We start from the raw sequence: 17,109 nt of genomic DNA on the forward strand, positions 1-17,109 counted from the left end.
TCATATTTTCATATGCTCTATGGCTAACGTCATTACTATATTTTCTGTATTCTTAAATATATCTTTTCTTCAATAAATTATATGTACATATTTATTCATCCATGTAGTTTAGTCTATTTTTATGACCCCAGTTAACGCCGGCGCTTGTGATTGATGTAAATATTAACCAATAAATGAAGGGGAAATGACAATTTCTGCAGCGGCTGAACTCGAGATCAAATATTCACCAATTAGTGCAAAGAAGGGTGCTGATGATGACTGATTGATGTGAATATTCACCAATCAGTACAAAGATGAGAAAACGTCACGGTGTTGTCACCTCATTGTCATAAGGTACGCACCAATAACCTCCCAGTGGCCTCCCGCCGGAGGCGGGCATTGCGATTGAGTGGAGATGATGGCGGCGGCCGGGCGCGCCGTTGCGGCGTCGGGGAAGGTGGTGAAGCCGCTCCTGTCCCGGGAGCAGAGCGAAGCCAAGCGGCGGGTGCGGGAGTTGTACCGGGCATGGTACCGAGAGGTGCCCAACACCGGTAAGGAGCGGCGGTGCAGTTTGCACGGGGGTCGGGTCAAGGTCGGCGAGCGGCCGGTTGCCTGGCTGCGAGTCCAGGGAACCTCGGCCTAGACTGCCTGGCTCCATCGCCGGGATCTGGGAGAGATTGTGGGCGAGAATGAGATTCCGAGCCCCAGTGTGGTCACTGACCACCCGGTCTTTTGGTAGGAGATGCCCCGGGGCAGGTTAACACTGGCTATGGTCCTGGGATCTGAGCATAAAAATATAAGCGGGAAGCAAGTCTATGGCACAGCGAGTAATAGGGAAAGAATATTAACAGAGTATTAACACTTCTTTTAGCTTTTACTCTCTGGGCCTGTACTCGACGAAGTTCAGAAAAATGAAGGGGATTTAATTGAACGCAAATACGAGGAAATTTGCAGATGCTGGAATTTCAAGCAACACACATAAAAGTTGCATTCGTCCCCCCCATCCCTCCCCATCGACCTCCCTCCTGGCACTTACCCTTGTAAGCAGAACAAGTGCTACACATGCCCTTACACTTCCACCACCACCATTCAGGGCCCCAGACAGTCCTTCCAGGTGAGGCGACACTTCACCTGTGAGTCGGCTGGGGTGATATACTGCGTCCAGTGCTCCCGATGCAGCCTTCTATATATTGGCGAGACCCGACGCAGACTGGGAGACCGCTTTGCTGACATCTACGCTCTGTCTGCCAGAGAAAGCAGGATCTCCCAGTGGCCACACATTTTAATTCCACATCCCATTCCCATTCCCATTCTGACATGTCCATCCACGGCCTCCTCGACTGTAAAGATGAAGCCACACTCAGGTTGGAGGAACAACACCTTATATTCCGTCTGGGTAGCCTCCAGCCTGATGGCATGAACATCGACTTCTCTAACTTCCGTTAATGCCCCACCTCCCCCTTGTACCCCATCCGTTATTTATTTATATACACACATTCTTTCTCTCACTCTCCTTTTTCTCCCTCTGTCCCTCTCACTATACTCCTTGCCCATCCTCTGGTTCCCCCCCCCCCTTGTCTTTCTCCCTAGGCCTCCTGACCCATGATCCTCTCATATCCCTTCTGCCAATCACCTGTCCAGCTCTTGGCTCCATCCCTCCCCCTCCTGTCTTCTCCTATCATTTTGGATCTCTCCCTCCCCCTCCCACTTTCAAATCCCTTACTCACTGTTCCTTCAGTTAGTCCTGACGAAGGGTTTTGGCCTGAAATGTCGACTGTACCTCTTCCTAGAGATGCTGTCTGGCCTGCTGTGTTCACCAGCAACTTTTATGTGTATTATGGGGATTTAATTGAATACTGGTTAAGTAGAATGGACTTGGAGAGAGGCAACCGGATAAAACTGAATGAGGATGAATTTCTTTAGCCAGAAGGTGGAGAAGCTTTGTAGGCAAAATCGTTGGTTGCACTTAAGGTAGAAATTAGATAGGTTTATGATTGGTAAGGGGGTTAAGGTGAGAGAATGGACTTTTAAAATAAGCAAACATGACCAAATGGTGGAACAGACTCAATAGATAGGACAACCTAAAACTGCTCCCATATCTTATGGTGTGATTCAGTGCAAAACCAGAGAGGTTATGCAGACACAGGAGACTGTGGATACTGGAATTTGGAGCAATGAACAATCTGTTGGGGGCATTGAATGGGCAGAGAGGAATTTAATTCCTTCTGCAGGATTTAGACCCAAATCACTGACAATTCCTTTCCTCCCTCAGATACTGCTGGACTCACTGACTTCTTCCAGCAAACTGTTTGTCAATCAGGAGGTTATGCTACTGTTATATAGGGTAACACACATCAAAGTTGCTGCCTGGCCTGTTGCGTTCACCAGCAACTTTGATGTGTGTTGCTTGAATTTCCAGCATCTGCAGAATTCCTGTTGTTTGCGTTTAAAATCACTACTGCGAAGCCTCTTCCGGTGATGCCTACACCGAAGAAGTTTAGATCCTCTCTTCGACGGGAGTTCAGTGAAACCATCTCTCACTGCTCCCCATCTGTAATTTCTTCGGCTCTTCAACTTTTCGACCACACTTTGACTCAGACTCGCTATCACAGCCATATATCCTTTCTTGGAACGTGCCTCCGTCGCCAACTTACTCCAGTTGGCTTTAGGATTCGTTTCCAAACCTCTCAATTTGGACCTTCTGAGGATCCCAGGTACTCACATTTTATTGACTCTGCCTCTCGCCGCTTCTCCCGTCAAGCTCTGAAGGCGACTCTCTCCGCCATGAGGAGGTACTTGGTGTCCCTTTCCCAGACCCTTCCACACCTTCGGGACACTTTCTTCGCTGTCTGTAATGGTCCTACCCGTTATTTCATCCTCCCTCAGATTCACGCCTGCAATCGCCGTTTTTTTGATTTTGCCATGTTAGGCAAAGATCGCAAGATCCTACATCTACGGACTCCAGAGCCTGCCGGCCCCGACGCTAGCAGGCATGAACTTCAGATTGCGGCCACTGCCATTGATCTCGGCGGCTCCAACACCTCAGGGCACATTCAAAACCCGGACTCCAGCAACGACCATGGACACCTTCACAGCGATTGCGCAACCACCAACTGCAACGCCAGCCTTGAACTCCAGGCCGGGTCTTTATGTGCTGCTATTGTGACTCCTGTCTCCCCTTCCCCCACCACCACTCTGCAACCCCGTCTCCCTCAGATCCCACGGTCAGCTCTTGGGTTCTCAGAGGCTCCATCTTCCTCTCACCCCAACCCTCCCCTCTCCATTGACACCCCCAGCCTCCCCCCTCCCCCCCCTCTGATCCCAGCTCTCATCCGTGCCGGGTCTTTACCATCCCCTCCGACCTTCAACTGTCGGAGGCAGAACGCTGTGTTCTCAGTATGGGCCTCACCTTTGTCCCCCTTCGCCCACACCTCAGCGAGTTCCGTGTTTGCCATGATGCGGAACTTTTCTTTCTCCGTCTCCGAGCCTACTTCTTCGGCAAGGACTCTTCCACCCCCACCGATGACCCCTTCTCCCGTTTTCAACCCTCCTCTTCTTCATGGACACTCCGCTCTGGTCTTCTACCTGCTCTGGATCTCTTTATCGCTAATTGCCGAAGGGACATCAACCGTCTCGACTTCACCGCACCTTGTCCCCATTCCAACCTCACTCCTTCGGAACGCTCTGCTCTCCACTCCCTCCGCACTAATCCTAACCTTATTATTAAACCCATCGATAAGGGGGTGCTGTTGTAGTCTGGCGTACTGACCCCTACCTTGCCGAGGCACAGCGACAACTCGCGGATACCTCCTCTTATTTACCCTTCGATCGTGACCCCACTAAGGAGCACCAGGCCATTGTCTCCCACACCATCACCGACTTAATCCGCTTAGGGGATCTCCCATCCACTGCTACCAACCTTATAGTTCCCACACCCCGCACTTCCCGTTTCTACCTCCTACCCAAGATCCACAAACCTGCCTGTCCTGGCCGACCTATTGTCTCAGCTTCCTCCTGCCCCACCGAACTCATTTCTGCATACCTCGACACTGTTTTATCACCCCTTGTTCAATCCCTTCCGACCTATGTTCGTGACACTTCTCACGCTCTTAAACTTTTTGATGATTTTAAGTTCCCTGGCCCCCCACCGCTTTATTTTCACCATGGATGTCCAGTCCTTATATACTTCCATCCCCCATCAGGAAGGTCTCAAAGCCCTACGCTTCTTTTTGGATTCCAGACCTAATCAGTTCCCCTCTACCACCACTCTGCTCCGTCTAGCGGAATTAGTCCTTACTCTTAATAATTTCTCCTTTGGCTCCTCCCACTTCCTCCAAACTAAAGGTGTAGCTATGGGCACCCGTATGGGTCCTAGCTATGCCTGCCTTTTTGTTGGGTTTGTGGAACAATCTATGTTCCGTGCCTATTCTGGTATCTGTCCCCCACTTTTCCTTCGCTACATCGATGACTGCATTGGCGCTGCTTCCTGCACGCATGCAGAACTCGTTGACTTTATTAACTTTGCCTCTAACTTTCACCCTGCCCTCAAGTTTACCTGGTCCATTTCCGACACCTCCCTCCCCTTTCTAGATCTTTCTGTCTCTGTCTCTGGAGACAGCTTATCCACTGATGTCTACTATAAGCCTACTGACTCTCACAGCTATCTGGACTCTTCTCACCCTGTCTCTTGCAAAAATGCCATCCCCTTCTCGCAATTCCTCCGTCTCCGCCGCATCTGCTCTCAGGATGAGGCTTTTCATTCTAGGACGAGGGAGATGTCTTCCTTTTTTAAAGAAAGGGGCTTCCCTTCCTCCACTATCAACTCTGCTCTTAAACGCATCTCCCCCATTTCACGTACATCTGCTCTCACTCCATCCTCTCGCCACCCCACTAGGAATAGGGTTCCCCTGGTCCTCACCTACCACCCCACCAGCCTCCGGGTCCAACATATTATTCTCCGTAACTTCCGCCACCTCCAACGGGATCCCACCACTAAGCACATCTTTCCCTCCCCCCCTCTCTCTGCATTCCGCAGGGATTGCTCCCTACACAACTCCCTTGTCCATTCATCCCCCCATCCCTCCCCACTGATCTCCCTCCTGGCACTTATCCGTGTAAGCGGAACAAGTGCCACACATGCCCTTACACTTCCTCCCTTACCACCATTCAGGGCCCCAAACAGTCCTTCCAGGTGAGGCAACACTTCACCTGTGAGTCGACTGGGGTGATATACTGCGTCCGGTGCTCCCGATGTGGCCTTTTATATATTGGCGAGACCCGACGCAGACTGGGAGACCGCTTTGCTGAACATCTACGCTCTGTCCGCCAGAGAAAGCAGGATCTCCCAGTGGCCACACATTTTAATTCCACATCCCATTCCCATTCTGACATGTCCATCCACGGCCTCCTCTACTGTAAAGATGAAGCCACACTCAAGTTGGAGGAACAACACCTTATATTCCATCTGGGTAGCCTCCAACCTGATGGCATGAACATTGACTTCTCTAACTTCCGCTAAGGCCCCACCTCCCCCTCGTACCCCATCTGTTACTCATTTTTATGCACACATTCTTTCTCTCAGTCTCCTTTTTCTCCCCTTGTCCCTCTGAATATACCTCTTGCCCATCCTCTGGGTACCCCCCCCCCCGTCTTTCTTCCCGGACCTCCTGTCCCATGATCCTCTCGTATCCCCTTTTGCCTATCACCTGTCCAGCTCTTGGCTCTATCCCTCCCCCTCCTGTCTTCTCCTATCATTTTGGATCTCCCCCTCCCCCTCCAACTTTCAAATCCCTTACTCACTCTTCCTTCAGTTAGTCCTGATGAAGGGTCTCGGCCTGTAACGTCGACTGCACCTCTTCCTACAGATGCTGCCTGGCCTGCTGCGTTCACCAGCAACTTCGATGTGTGTTGCTTGAATTTCCAGCATCTGCAGAATTCCTGTTGTTATATAGGGTGTTGGTGATATCTTAATTCCAATAATCTCTTTGTAAAACAAAGTCTGTATTGAATGTACGATCACTGAGTTTTCTTGGGCAGAGATTTCAGAAGATTGCTAGATGCTGGGGAAGAAATTTCCTCTCATCCCAGTCCTGAAAGGCTAACCTCTGGTTTAGAGTCTGGTTCTAGACAGCTCAGCTAGCAGAAACTCTATCCCCTGTCAGGCCTTAAGGGTTTAGTATCTGTGGGTTCATTCTCATTGTATAACAAACCTGTTACTCCTGTGTCTTATGGTCATTGTAAGAATTGATCCTGAGGGTTATTGTACTCCTGTGCAGTATAGGAGTGTACAGGCCCTCTCCAGGATTTTGCAGGATCCCTCTTCTGCAGGATTTTGTTCATTTGAACTGTTCATAACCTAACCGGTTCACAAATTGGGAGTGCTGCATGAGCGGAGAGTTCCCACGTGGTTTCCTGTAACAGCTGTTGTCTGATTGTTTATCAGTATAGGCTGTACAATAGATGGGTGTTTGTAAGCTGGGTCAGGATGTTCCAGATGTGATTGCTGGAGTACCCCATAAAGTTGGAGCAAGATATCTCTACTGTGTTAAATCCTCTTCAGACTCAAGTTCAAGATCAGTTTATTGTCATTCATCCATTTACACGTATACCACCAAATGAAACAACGTTCCTCTAGGCCGAGGTGTACAACACAGTGCATATCATTCACACATAAGTAATAATGCCTCAAATAAAGTAACAGATGATGTGTATGTACTATGCAAGTTATAAAGTGAACAGTATAATGCTCGCCTACCCATCACCTCCCTCTGGTGCTCCTCCTCCTTTTCTTTCTTCCATGGCCTTCTATCCACTTCTATCAGACTTCCCCCTTCTCCATCCTTGTATCTCTTCCACCAGTCAACTTCCCGGCTCTTTACTTCATCCCTCCCTGTTCAGGTTTCACCTACCACCTTGTGGTTCTCTCTCCCCTCCCACCACCTCTTCAATCTACTCCTCAGACAAGAGGAACCCCATCCCTGGAGCTGGGAAGCTGGCAGCTGGAGAAGCATGCGAATTCACCACAGACAGAACCGGAGGTTGGGACTGAATCCAAGCGGCTGGAGCGGTGAGGCAGTTGCTGTGCTGCCTGTTTGGGGTGAGGAGAGGTGTGCGGCCAAACAGAGCAGGGAGCACCTGGCTTCCGCCGTGTCTGACGGAAAGGCTGTAGGCTCCGGGTAACCTATCCACCTGTGGAGCAAGTGCTGTTGGTCCCCTGCAACGGCCTGCACTGATTGTCCACGTGCACCCCTGACTTCCACCCTCACGGGCAGCCTCTCCTCAGAGCTGTGTGCGTGGTTCATTGCTACAAGAGCACAGACAGACAGTGGGGATTTGCTAGAGCTCTGCCACTCAGAATACCACCACAAAGTACTGTCCAAAACGCATCTCCCTCTCTGTGCGACAGCATTGCCGTCAAAATGCACCTTCCCCTCGGGACATAAATTGTTAGACCGACCATTTACAGCATTGATCTCATTCTTGGGGGCACATCCCGAGCACTGAGGGGTGCACACATACACATTTTTAAATACTTAACATCTAGCTGTAGTAGCTAATTGTACAACCCATCCAGCCTACTCTGCCATTCAACTGAATCATGATCTATCTCAATGGTCCCCAACCACCGGGCCACAAAGCGTGTGCTACTGGGCTGTGAGGAAACGATATGAGTCAGCTGCACCTTTCCTCATTCCCTGTCACGCACTGTTGAACTTGAACATAGGGTTGCCAACTGTCCCGTATTAGCCGGGACATCCTGTATATTGGGCTAAATTGGTTTGTCCCATATGGGACCGCCCTTGTCCTGTATTTTCCCCCACTGAGGTAGAGCGTTCCTATGAAACTGTTGGTAAGCTAGAATGGTGTGAAGCGAAGAAGCAATTACCATTAATTTATATGGGAAAATTTTTTGAGCGTTCCCAGACCGAAAAAATAACCTAAGAAATCATACCAAATAACACATAAAACTGAAAATAAATAACACTAACATAGTAAAAGCAGGAATGATATGATAAATACACAGCCTATATAAAGTAGAAATAATGTATGTACAGTATAGTCGGGAAGATGAAGGCAAAATCGATTTGTGGGGGGAAAAATCGGCACATACGCGCATGTGCACATCAAAAGCACATGCCACACATGCGCACACAGGTGCCCGCACAAAGCTTCATGGTCATGGTAGTCTTTCCGGGGGTAAAGTGTCCCGGGATTTGACGGCTACTTTTGTCCCTTATTTGAGAGTGAGAAAATTGGCAACCCGAACTGTAAAAGACATGTTGAGGTGAGTTTAACCCTACTTGAACAGCCCCCCCCCCCCCCCCCCCCCCCCGGTTGGCTGGTCCACAAGAATATTGTCAATATTAAACCGGCGGTCCACAGTGCAAAAAAGGTTGGGGACCCCTGATCTATCTGACTTCCCTGCCTGATAACCTTGGGGTTTTCTGCACTATCGTGGAACAAATTACCACTAACCTTTTTCTTAGCATTTTATTCTCTATCTTCAGTCATTCCAGAGCTAAGGCGCTGGAAACGTCGATGCAGCTCCCTATGCTACGTACTTGGCACGCTATTTGGCGCCCAAAGCGGCTGCCCAGGACAATTCTCACTGATTCAATTTGACACAAACAACACATTTCACTGTATGTTTTAATGTACCTGGGACATATAAAACTAATTTTATCTTATCTACCTCAGCCCCCTGCAGGAGGTTATTCTGCCCCTCAGAACAGCTGAGCTTCCACTGTTTAATACTTGAAGCACAATATATTTTGATTCCAGTGTCTGGCCAGATCCCCCTCCCAGTCGAGTGTATTTGTGCTTCCATTTCCTTTTCCACTTTATGTCAGGTAATATCATTGTTTCCATTAAGTTTCCTGCTTTGTTGCCCAGGATTAGATCCAGAGGTTTCCTTTCTTGGGCTGCAGGCACACAGATAGATTACATTTTCATGAAATCTTCTTCCCCAGCTTCTCGTATCACACTTACACATTTCCATTTGTATTGCATCTTAACGAAGAAAATGTAGAGGCCAGTTTTTGCACAGCAAGATCTCAAACAGCAATTATATAATCACCAAATAATCTGGTGCAAGATGTTGCCTGAGGAACCAGGACTTTGTTTGAACTCATCTGTTCTTCGACCCGGTGTATCTTGCATTCACTTGGAAAGGATTGTTGGTTTAACATGTGGCTCTCTCACTTCCTCATTAATTTACTGATGGGTCAGTTTGACCAAGACCAAGGAGGTGATTATGGACTTCAGGAGGAGGGAACTGGAGGTCCATGAACCGGTCCTCATTGGAGTATCAGAGGTGGAGGGGGTCGGTGTCCTATAATTCCTCAGTGTCATTATTTTACAGGACCTGTCCTGCGTCCAGCATGTAAGTGCAATTATGAAGAAAGCATGCTGCACCTCTACTATGTTTGGAATTTGCAAAGATTTGGCATGACACCTAAAACTTTGATAAACTTCTGTAGATGTATGGTGGAGAGTATATTGACTGTTTTCATCACAGCCTGGTATGGAAACACTAATGCTCTTAAAAGGAAAATACTACAAAAAGTAGTGGATACGGCCCAGTCCATCACAGGTAAAAACCCTCTCCACCATTGTGGACATCTACATGGAGTGTTGTTGCAGGAAAGCAGCATCCATCAACAGGGACTCCACTACCCGGGCTATGCTCTCTCTTTGCTGCCATCAGGAAGAAGGTGCAGGAGCCTCAGGACTCACCACCAGGTTCAGGAACTGTTATGACCTCTCAACCATCAGACTCTTAAAGATTCTTCTCCCCCTCCCCCTCCCCCTCCCCCTCCCCCTCCTTTTCGCATTGGCACAGTTTGTTGTCTTTTGCAGTCTGGTAGAATGCCGAAGTTGGTGTGGTCTTTCATTGATTCTATTATGGGTATCGTTTTATGGATTTATTGAGTATGCCTGCAAGAAAATGAATCTCAGGGTTGCATATGGTGAAATATGTACTTGAATAATAAATTTACCTTGAACTTTGAATTGTGTGCCTCAGTCCCTGGGATAGATCCTAAACTTAACGGTACGAAGATGGTTGGCAATGCTGCCTGCCGAGCCTTGGCTGATGTTAATTGGGGTTTCTGTTGCAGTTTTCAGAGCTTTACAATGTCTCAGATCATCTTGCATCCAGTGACATATTCTTGCAGAATTGTAATACAGTGGAACTGCAGTCCTAGCACGCTTTTTCTCGAGGCAGCCTGTGCTTGACGTCTGAAAGCAAGATCTGTGTAGAGCTTCTGTGGGGAGAGAGAGCCAGATACTCTTTGTAAGTGTGAGGACAGCCTGGTACTGACACATTTGAACCATGGGATGACATTTTTTCTCTACAGTTGTCATGAGCTGATTGACCAATAACCAAGCCAGAACTGTCGCTCAATATGCTGAGTTATGTTAAGCCACAAGTCCCAGAAAAAAGGATAATAGCTGTTCAGGTTGTGTTAGGATAGGAAGAATCTTTTGAAAACTGTATATTCCGACTTTAATCAGTTGGGCCAAATGACATTTCTGTGCCTTGTGAGAGTGAGGTGGAACCCAGCAACGTTTGATCACTGCTTGATGGTTGGTATTGTGTCTCCTCTGCAGTACAGAAGTTCCATCTCGATATCACAGTCAAACAAGGACGCGATAAAGTGCGGGAGATGTTTATGAGAAACGCCCACGTCACCGACCCCAGGGTTATTGACATTCTGGTGATTAAGGTACAGGAATTTGGGGATTAATAGAAGAGCAACCAATTTCTTTTGAGTCAGATGAAGCTCTGCTGTTTTTAGCTTTTCACTCTGAACTATTTCTGTACAGGTTCAGGTCAGACAAATGCTCACTCGCCTTTAGTTTTGCCTACTACTTTACTCCTCATTTTATGCTTAAGGTTAAAATAGTTAACAATGCCCACAGGGATCAGTGCTGAGGTTAACACGATCTAATTACATATAGTGACTTGGATTTGGCATAAGAATACAAATTTCAATTGGGGTGTATGTTGATATTGAGGAACACTTAGACAATACAAGACCATAAGACATAGCCTTAGGGGTAGAAATAGGCCATTCTGCCCTTCGAGTATTCTCTGGCGTTCAGTCATGGCTGATTTATTTTTCCCTCAGCCCCATTCTCCTGCTTTCTGTCTGTAACCTTTAGCACCTTTACTAATCAAGGATCTATTAACCTCTGCTTTAAATATCTCCAATGGCTTGGCCTCCACGGCTGTCTGCCATCCTCTAGCTAAAGAAATTGCTCCTCATTTGTTGTAAAGACACATGCCTTTTTTCTGAGGCTGTGCTATCTTGTCCTTTACCTTTCTGCTACTGGAAATATCCTCTCCATGTCCATTATATTCATGCCTTTCAATATTCAGTAGGTTTCAATGAGATTCCACCCCCGTCCATCACACCCCACCAGCCATCCTTCTAAACTACATTCAGTACAGGCCCAGAGACAGCAAAAGCTCCTTTCATCCCCAGGATCATTCTCAAAAACATCCTTTGGATTGGGGTCCGTGGACCCTTCGGTTAATGGTAGGGGTCCATGGGATAGAAAAGGTTGGGGACCCTTTCCTTCCATCCTTCCTTAGATATGGGGCCCAGAACTGCTCATTATATCCCAGTGTGGTCTGACCAACCATTATCAATCCACAACATTACCATATTACTTTAATTTCAAGAGAACTAGAGTATAAATGCTAACATTGCACTTGACTTCCTTGCTACTCACTTGGCTTGCAAGTTGACCTTTAGTCCTGCACCTCAGATTTCTGAATTCTCTCCTCATTTCAAAAATCGTCTGTAATTTCCTGGCTTTTGCCTCCCTCCCTTTTTAAAGTATGGAGTACATTTGTAATTTTCCTGACTCAGATAATTATTGAAAGATCACTACTGATGTCTCCACAATCTCTTCAGAACCCTGACGTGTAGTCTATCCAGTCCTGGTGGCTTATTCACCTTCAGACCTTAACTTCCAAAGCACCTTCCACTTAGTGATAGTGACTACGCTCACTTTTGCCCCTGATATTCTCAAATTTATGGCATGTTGCTGGTGTCTTTCTCAGTGAAGACTGATGCAAAATGCTTATTCAGTTTAACTGCCATTTCTTTATTCTCCGTTACTACTTTTCCAGTGGTCTGATGTCCACTTGTCTCTCTTTTACTCTTTATATACCTGAGAAAGTTTTTGTATCCTCGTTACTAGCTGATCTTCATTTTTCATCTTTTTTCCCTTTATTGCTTTTTTAGTCACCTTCTTTGGTTTTTAAAAGCTTCCCAATCCTCAAGCTTCCTACTAACTTTTGCAATATCGTATGCACTCTTTTTTCAGGCTGTCTTTGACTTTCCTTGTCAGCCATGGTTGCCTCATCCTCCCTTTAGAACACTGCTGTTTCTTTGTGATGAAATGATCTTGTGTCTTCCAAATTACTCCCAGAATCTCTACCATGCATTGCTGCTGTACCATCATTCTTGCTAGGATCTTCTTTGGCCAACTCCTCTCTCATGCCTTTGTAGTTCATTTTACTCAACTGTAATACCAATTTTAGCTTCTCCCTCTCAAACTGCAGGGGGAAATTCATCCTGCTATGATCACTGCCTCTTAAAGATTCCTTTACCTTGAGTTCCCTAATCAATTTGGTTCATTGCATAATATTAAACCCAGAATTGCCTTTCTGTTCATGGGATCCACCACATGCTGCTCCAAAAAGCATTCTGATAGACCTTCTGCAAGTGATTTCTCTTGAACTTCCCAGTCTACCTGTATATTGAAGTGCCCCCATGACCACTGCAGCAATACCTTTCTTACATGCCTGTTCTACCTCTTGTTACTCTTGCGATTTCTAACTCTACCTACAAGGATTCTAGCTCTTTGGGTCCTATGACACTTCTTGCTATGAATTTGTTTTGATTTAATTCTTTAACCAACAAGGCTACCCCACCCCATCCCATTGGCCCCCGTCTGTCTTGTTGTTAGGATACGTATCCTTGGATGTTTAGCTCCCAACTGTGATCTTCTTTCAGCTGTGACTGTGATGCCCACAATGTTGTATCTGCTAATTTCTAACTGTGCTATAAGCTCTTGCATCTTGTTTCATATACAGCGTGCATTCAAATATAACACCTTCTGTGCTGTATTCACCTCCCCTCTTCTCCAAGTTGCCTGATAGTTCTTAACCCTTTCTAAACTATTTTGTACTTTATTCTGGAGACTTTAATAACCTCTCCTATGCTCTCCTTCCCTTTTAGTTTATCCATAATTTCCAATCTGTTGAATCCACTCCCCTACTATTTAGTTTAAAACCCTATTCACGGCCCTAGTATTGTGATTCTGCCAGGACCCTGGTTCAGGTGGAGCCCACCTTATCGGAACAGTTCCCTCTCCCAGTAGTGGTGCCAATGTCTCATGAGTTCAAATCCACTTCTCCCACACCAGTCTTGAGCCACCACATTTAACTCTCTAATCTAAATGAACCACATGGCTCGGGTAGCAATCTAGAGATTAGTATCTCTTTGGTTCTGCTTTTTAATATAGTCCATGGCTGTTCAAATTTCATTAGCAGAACCTCTTTGCTTGTTCTTCCCGGTACCCACATAAACCATGACAACTGGCTCTTTCTCCTCCCACTGGAAATTCCTCTGTAGGTCAGATTCATGTGAGATCTGCTGCAGATGGACACCAGGCAGACAGCACAGTTGTCAGGATTCATGATCCTTGCAATAGACAATTACCTTGACGATATGATATCCAAGTACAACTATATTTCTCTTCTCTCTCCCCTTTCAAATGGCTCCCTGAATCACAGGCTACCATTAGGTTGCTCATCCTTCCTGTAGCCCCCGCTCTCACCCACACAGGAAGTAAGAATCCTGTTAGTCTAGCTCAAGGGCTGAGGCTCCTCCAGTACTACCTCTTGAATTCCCCTACCTGCCTCACTCACAGTCACACCCTCTTGATGTTGACCTTAGTCAGAATTTGAAACATACACAGTATGACTGCCCCCTGAAACACAGTATCCAGGTAACTCTACCCTTCCATGGTGTGTCACAGTGTTTGAAGCTCAGATTCCAGGTGATCAATTTAGAGCTCGAGTTCCTCAAGCTGCAGACATTGTAAACAGGAACTACATTGGGGTCCACCAGCTCCCACGTGCAACCTCAACTGCATCCTTACTTTATTTAATTAGTTGTTTTATTGTCAGCCACGTTTTCAGTAACCGTGCTTAAGTCTCAATTACTCAGCAATTAGTCCATCTGAGTAGTTTAAAAAGGCTTCTTGCCGAAGCCTCTCAAGCCAAAGCCTTAAAATCCCACCCCTACACTCAGCCACCCCACTTGTACTCTCCTTCCTTTTATTAGCAGCTGCTGTCCAATTAGCTAATCAGCCAATATTTTGCCGAGATTGTGAATAAATTAATATGGTTTTGTGAGGCTTATTTCTTTTATAAATGTGCATGCCAATAAAGTGGAAAATGAGATGATAATGAAGCAAAATCCCATAGAGACCTTTAGGGTAGATTCATATATCATTAAAAGTAAAACTGTAGGTTAATAGTAAACAGAAACCAAGCAGTGGGATTTATAGCTGGAATAACAGAATTCTGAAGCAGGTAAGTTAAACTTGTATAGAAATAACAACAAAGTGCAGCTCAGGCAGAATCTGTGGAAAAAGAAACAGCTGATGTTTCAGGTTGAGGGGTTTCCCATCTGCGCTTGATCACAGACGTTCCCCATATCCTCTCCAAATTTTCTGGAGGTTAAACACGTTTGATTTCTAACTCCTGTCAGTTCTGAAGAGAGGTTAGCAACCTAAAATGCTGAGTCTGCTTTTTCCTTTGCCTGACCTAAATATTTTCAGAGTTTTCTGCTGTTGTATCAGAACTTGCAAGTGACTTTTGCATTGTCCACACTTCTGATTTAGCCACAGTTCCATTTACTTTATCACCCCATCTTTGGTCGTTCATACTCCCCTAATTTCTTGCCCTGTTGGTTTTTCCATTTCCAGGGTAAAATGGATCTTGAAGAAACGATAAAAGTTTGGAAGCAGCGGACACACATCATGCGTTACTTCCATGAGACAGAGACTCCTCGACCTACCGATTTCCTATCTAGATTCTACGCGGGCCACGATGTGTAAATAATGAGGCAGTGTGTCTATTGTAAAATAAAGATATTCAAAAGTAATAAATCTGATGGGTTTAGTCTCTTTCCCTAGAGGTGTCGCATGTTGTTATTTGGACACAAATTCATTATTTTCCAGCCAGTGAGCTCATGTATCCCCAGGTAATTCCCCATCAATCTGGGTCTGAGTCTGGCTTCCAAAAGGTTGGTTCACAATTTCGTGGTACTTCACACCAGAGTATCTTGGATCAACTCTTCTCTCCATTCCTAATCTCATTTTAAACCCTGCTGCATCTGTTGTCCCTCAAACATCTGTTTTTCTCACAAGGACATATTTCATAAGAGCAGGACTCTGCCCTGTTAGGGTGTATTCTGGAGTAAGGGTATATAGCTGGTATTAATTTCAGTAGCAACCAATCTTCAGATTTGAATGTGGATCATAGATTGAATTTAAAATGCAGCTCTGAACAAGAGCCTCCCTGGTGCTGCAGATTGGGGTTGATTACAAACTACCCATTCACTTGATGTCGGCATATGTGTGAATCTAGAGTCAGTGGGGATTAACATTCGTTTTGGGTGTCAGTGTGAGTATGAAGGAGGATGTGTTTGAAAACTGTATGTAGTTCAAAGGAAGCATTGTAGATACATTTTAACAAGAGAATTGTCCTGTTACCTTTGATCTTTAGCATATAAAATGTAATTTAATATTGTGTCAAGCAGTCCTCCTCTTCTGAGAGTGTCTCAAATAGCTGCTTGTTGTGCTGAATAAATTTCTATATCCACTAGCTTGTCTCTCCAGTGCCTTGTTCACATTACAAATGCACTTAGATAGCCCTGCCTTCAGTAAGCCCACGGCTGATCTGATCTTTAGTGTCAGCTTCACTCTCCGTTTTCACCACCATTTAGCCCCAAAATCGATCTCTGCCTTCAATATACTCAGTGACTCTATTCCCATGGCTCTCAGGAGTAGAATATTCCAAGTATTCACAACCCTTCTCACCCCATTCTGAAATGGGAGACCCTTGATCTTGAAATTAAACTCTGGAGGGTAAATGCAGATCATCGAAAGAGAGTTGTAGACTCAGGCAGGTCCATCTCAGGCACAAGCCTTCCTATCAGCGAGCACATCTTCAAGAGGCACTGTCTCAGAGAGATGGTATCCATCACAAAGGACCCTCACCATTCAGGACATGTCCTTTTTTTTAACCATCATCAGGGAAGAGGTACAGTAGCCTGAAGATGCATACTCAGTACTTTAAAGACAGTTTTTTCCCCTCCACCATCAGATTTCTGAATGGTCCATGAACATGATCTCACTATTCCTTCTTTATATTTTATTTCTTGTTGCAACTTACATTAATTTCATTGTCTTGTGCTGTACTGCCATCATGAAACAACAAGTTTCACTACATAAACCTAATTCTGATGCTTAAACGACAATATAGAACATAGAATAGCACAGCACAGTACAGACCCTTCGGCCCACAATGTTGTGCCGACCCTCAAACCCTGCCTCCCATATAACCCCCACCACCTCAAATTCCTTCATATACCTGTCCAGTAGTCTCTTAAATTTCACTAGTGTATCTGCCTCCACCACTGACTCAGGCAGTGCATTCCACATACCAACCACTCTCTTGAGTAAAAAAACCTTCCTTTAATATCCCCCTTGAACTTCCCACCCTTTACCTTAAAGCCATGTCCGCTTGTATTGAGCAGTGGTGCTGTGAGGAAGAGGCACTGGCTATCCACTCTATTCCTCTGAATATCTTGTGTACCTCTATCATGCCTCCTCTCATCCTCCTTCTCTCCAAAGAGTAAAGCCCTAGATCCCTTAATCTCTGATCATAATGCATACTCTGTAAACCAGGCAGCATCCTAGTAAATCTCCTCTGTACCCTTTCCAATGCTTCCACATCCTTCCTATATTGAGGCATTCAGAACTGGACACAGTACTCCAAGTGTGGCCTAACCAGAGTTTTATAGAGCTGCATCATTACCT

The 17,109-nt window shown here is 45.9% G+C and overlaps 1 protein-coding gene across 1 annotated transcript; it reads left to right on the forward strand.

Annotated features, from left to right (window-relative positions):
* The first annotated feature begins 349 nt into the window (after nucleotides 1-349).
* ndufa6 (NADH:ubiquinone oxidoreductase subunit A6) lies at nucleotides 350-15,196 on the forward strand. Its single transcript, XM_072271770.1, has 3 exons — nucleotides 350-530; nucleotides 10,591-10,706; nucleotides 14,992-15,196. Exons 1-3 carry the CDS (start codon nucleotides 395-397, stop codon nucleotides 15,121-15,123), a joined length of 384 nt encoding a protein of 127 aa, XP_072127871.1. The 5' UTR covers nucleotides 350-394; the 3' UTR covers nucleotides 15,124-15,196.
* Nucleotides 15,197-17,109: the final 1,913 nt, after the last annotated feature.

The sequence above is a fragment of the Mobula birostris genome, chromosome 11, assembly GCF_030028105.1.
Source record: "Mobula birostris isolate sMobBir1 chromosome 11, sMobBir1.hap1, whole genome shotgun sequence".
In the NCBI taxonomy this organism is placed as follows: domain Eukaryota; kingdom Metazoa; phylum Chordata; class Chondrichthyes; order Myliobatiformes; family Myliobatidae; genus Mobula; species Mobula birostris.

Coding starts and splice junctions, on each gene's coding strand:
- ndufa6 (XM_072271770.1), top strand. CDS start 395: ATGATGGCGGCGGCCGGGCGCGCCGTTGCGGCGTCGGGGAAGGTGGTG. Junction 531..10,590: donor CCGAGAGGTGCCCAACACCG/GTAAGGAGCGGC, acceptor TCTCCTCTGCAG/TACAGAAGTTCCATCTCGAT. Junction 10,707..14,991: donor TTGACATTCTGGTGATTAAG/GTACAGGAATTT, acceptor TTCCATTTCCAG/GGTAAAATGGATCTTGAAGA.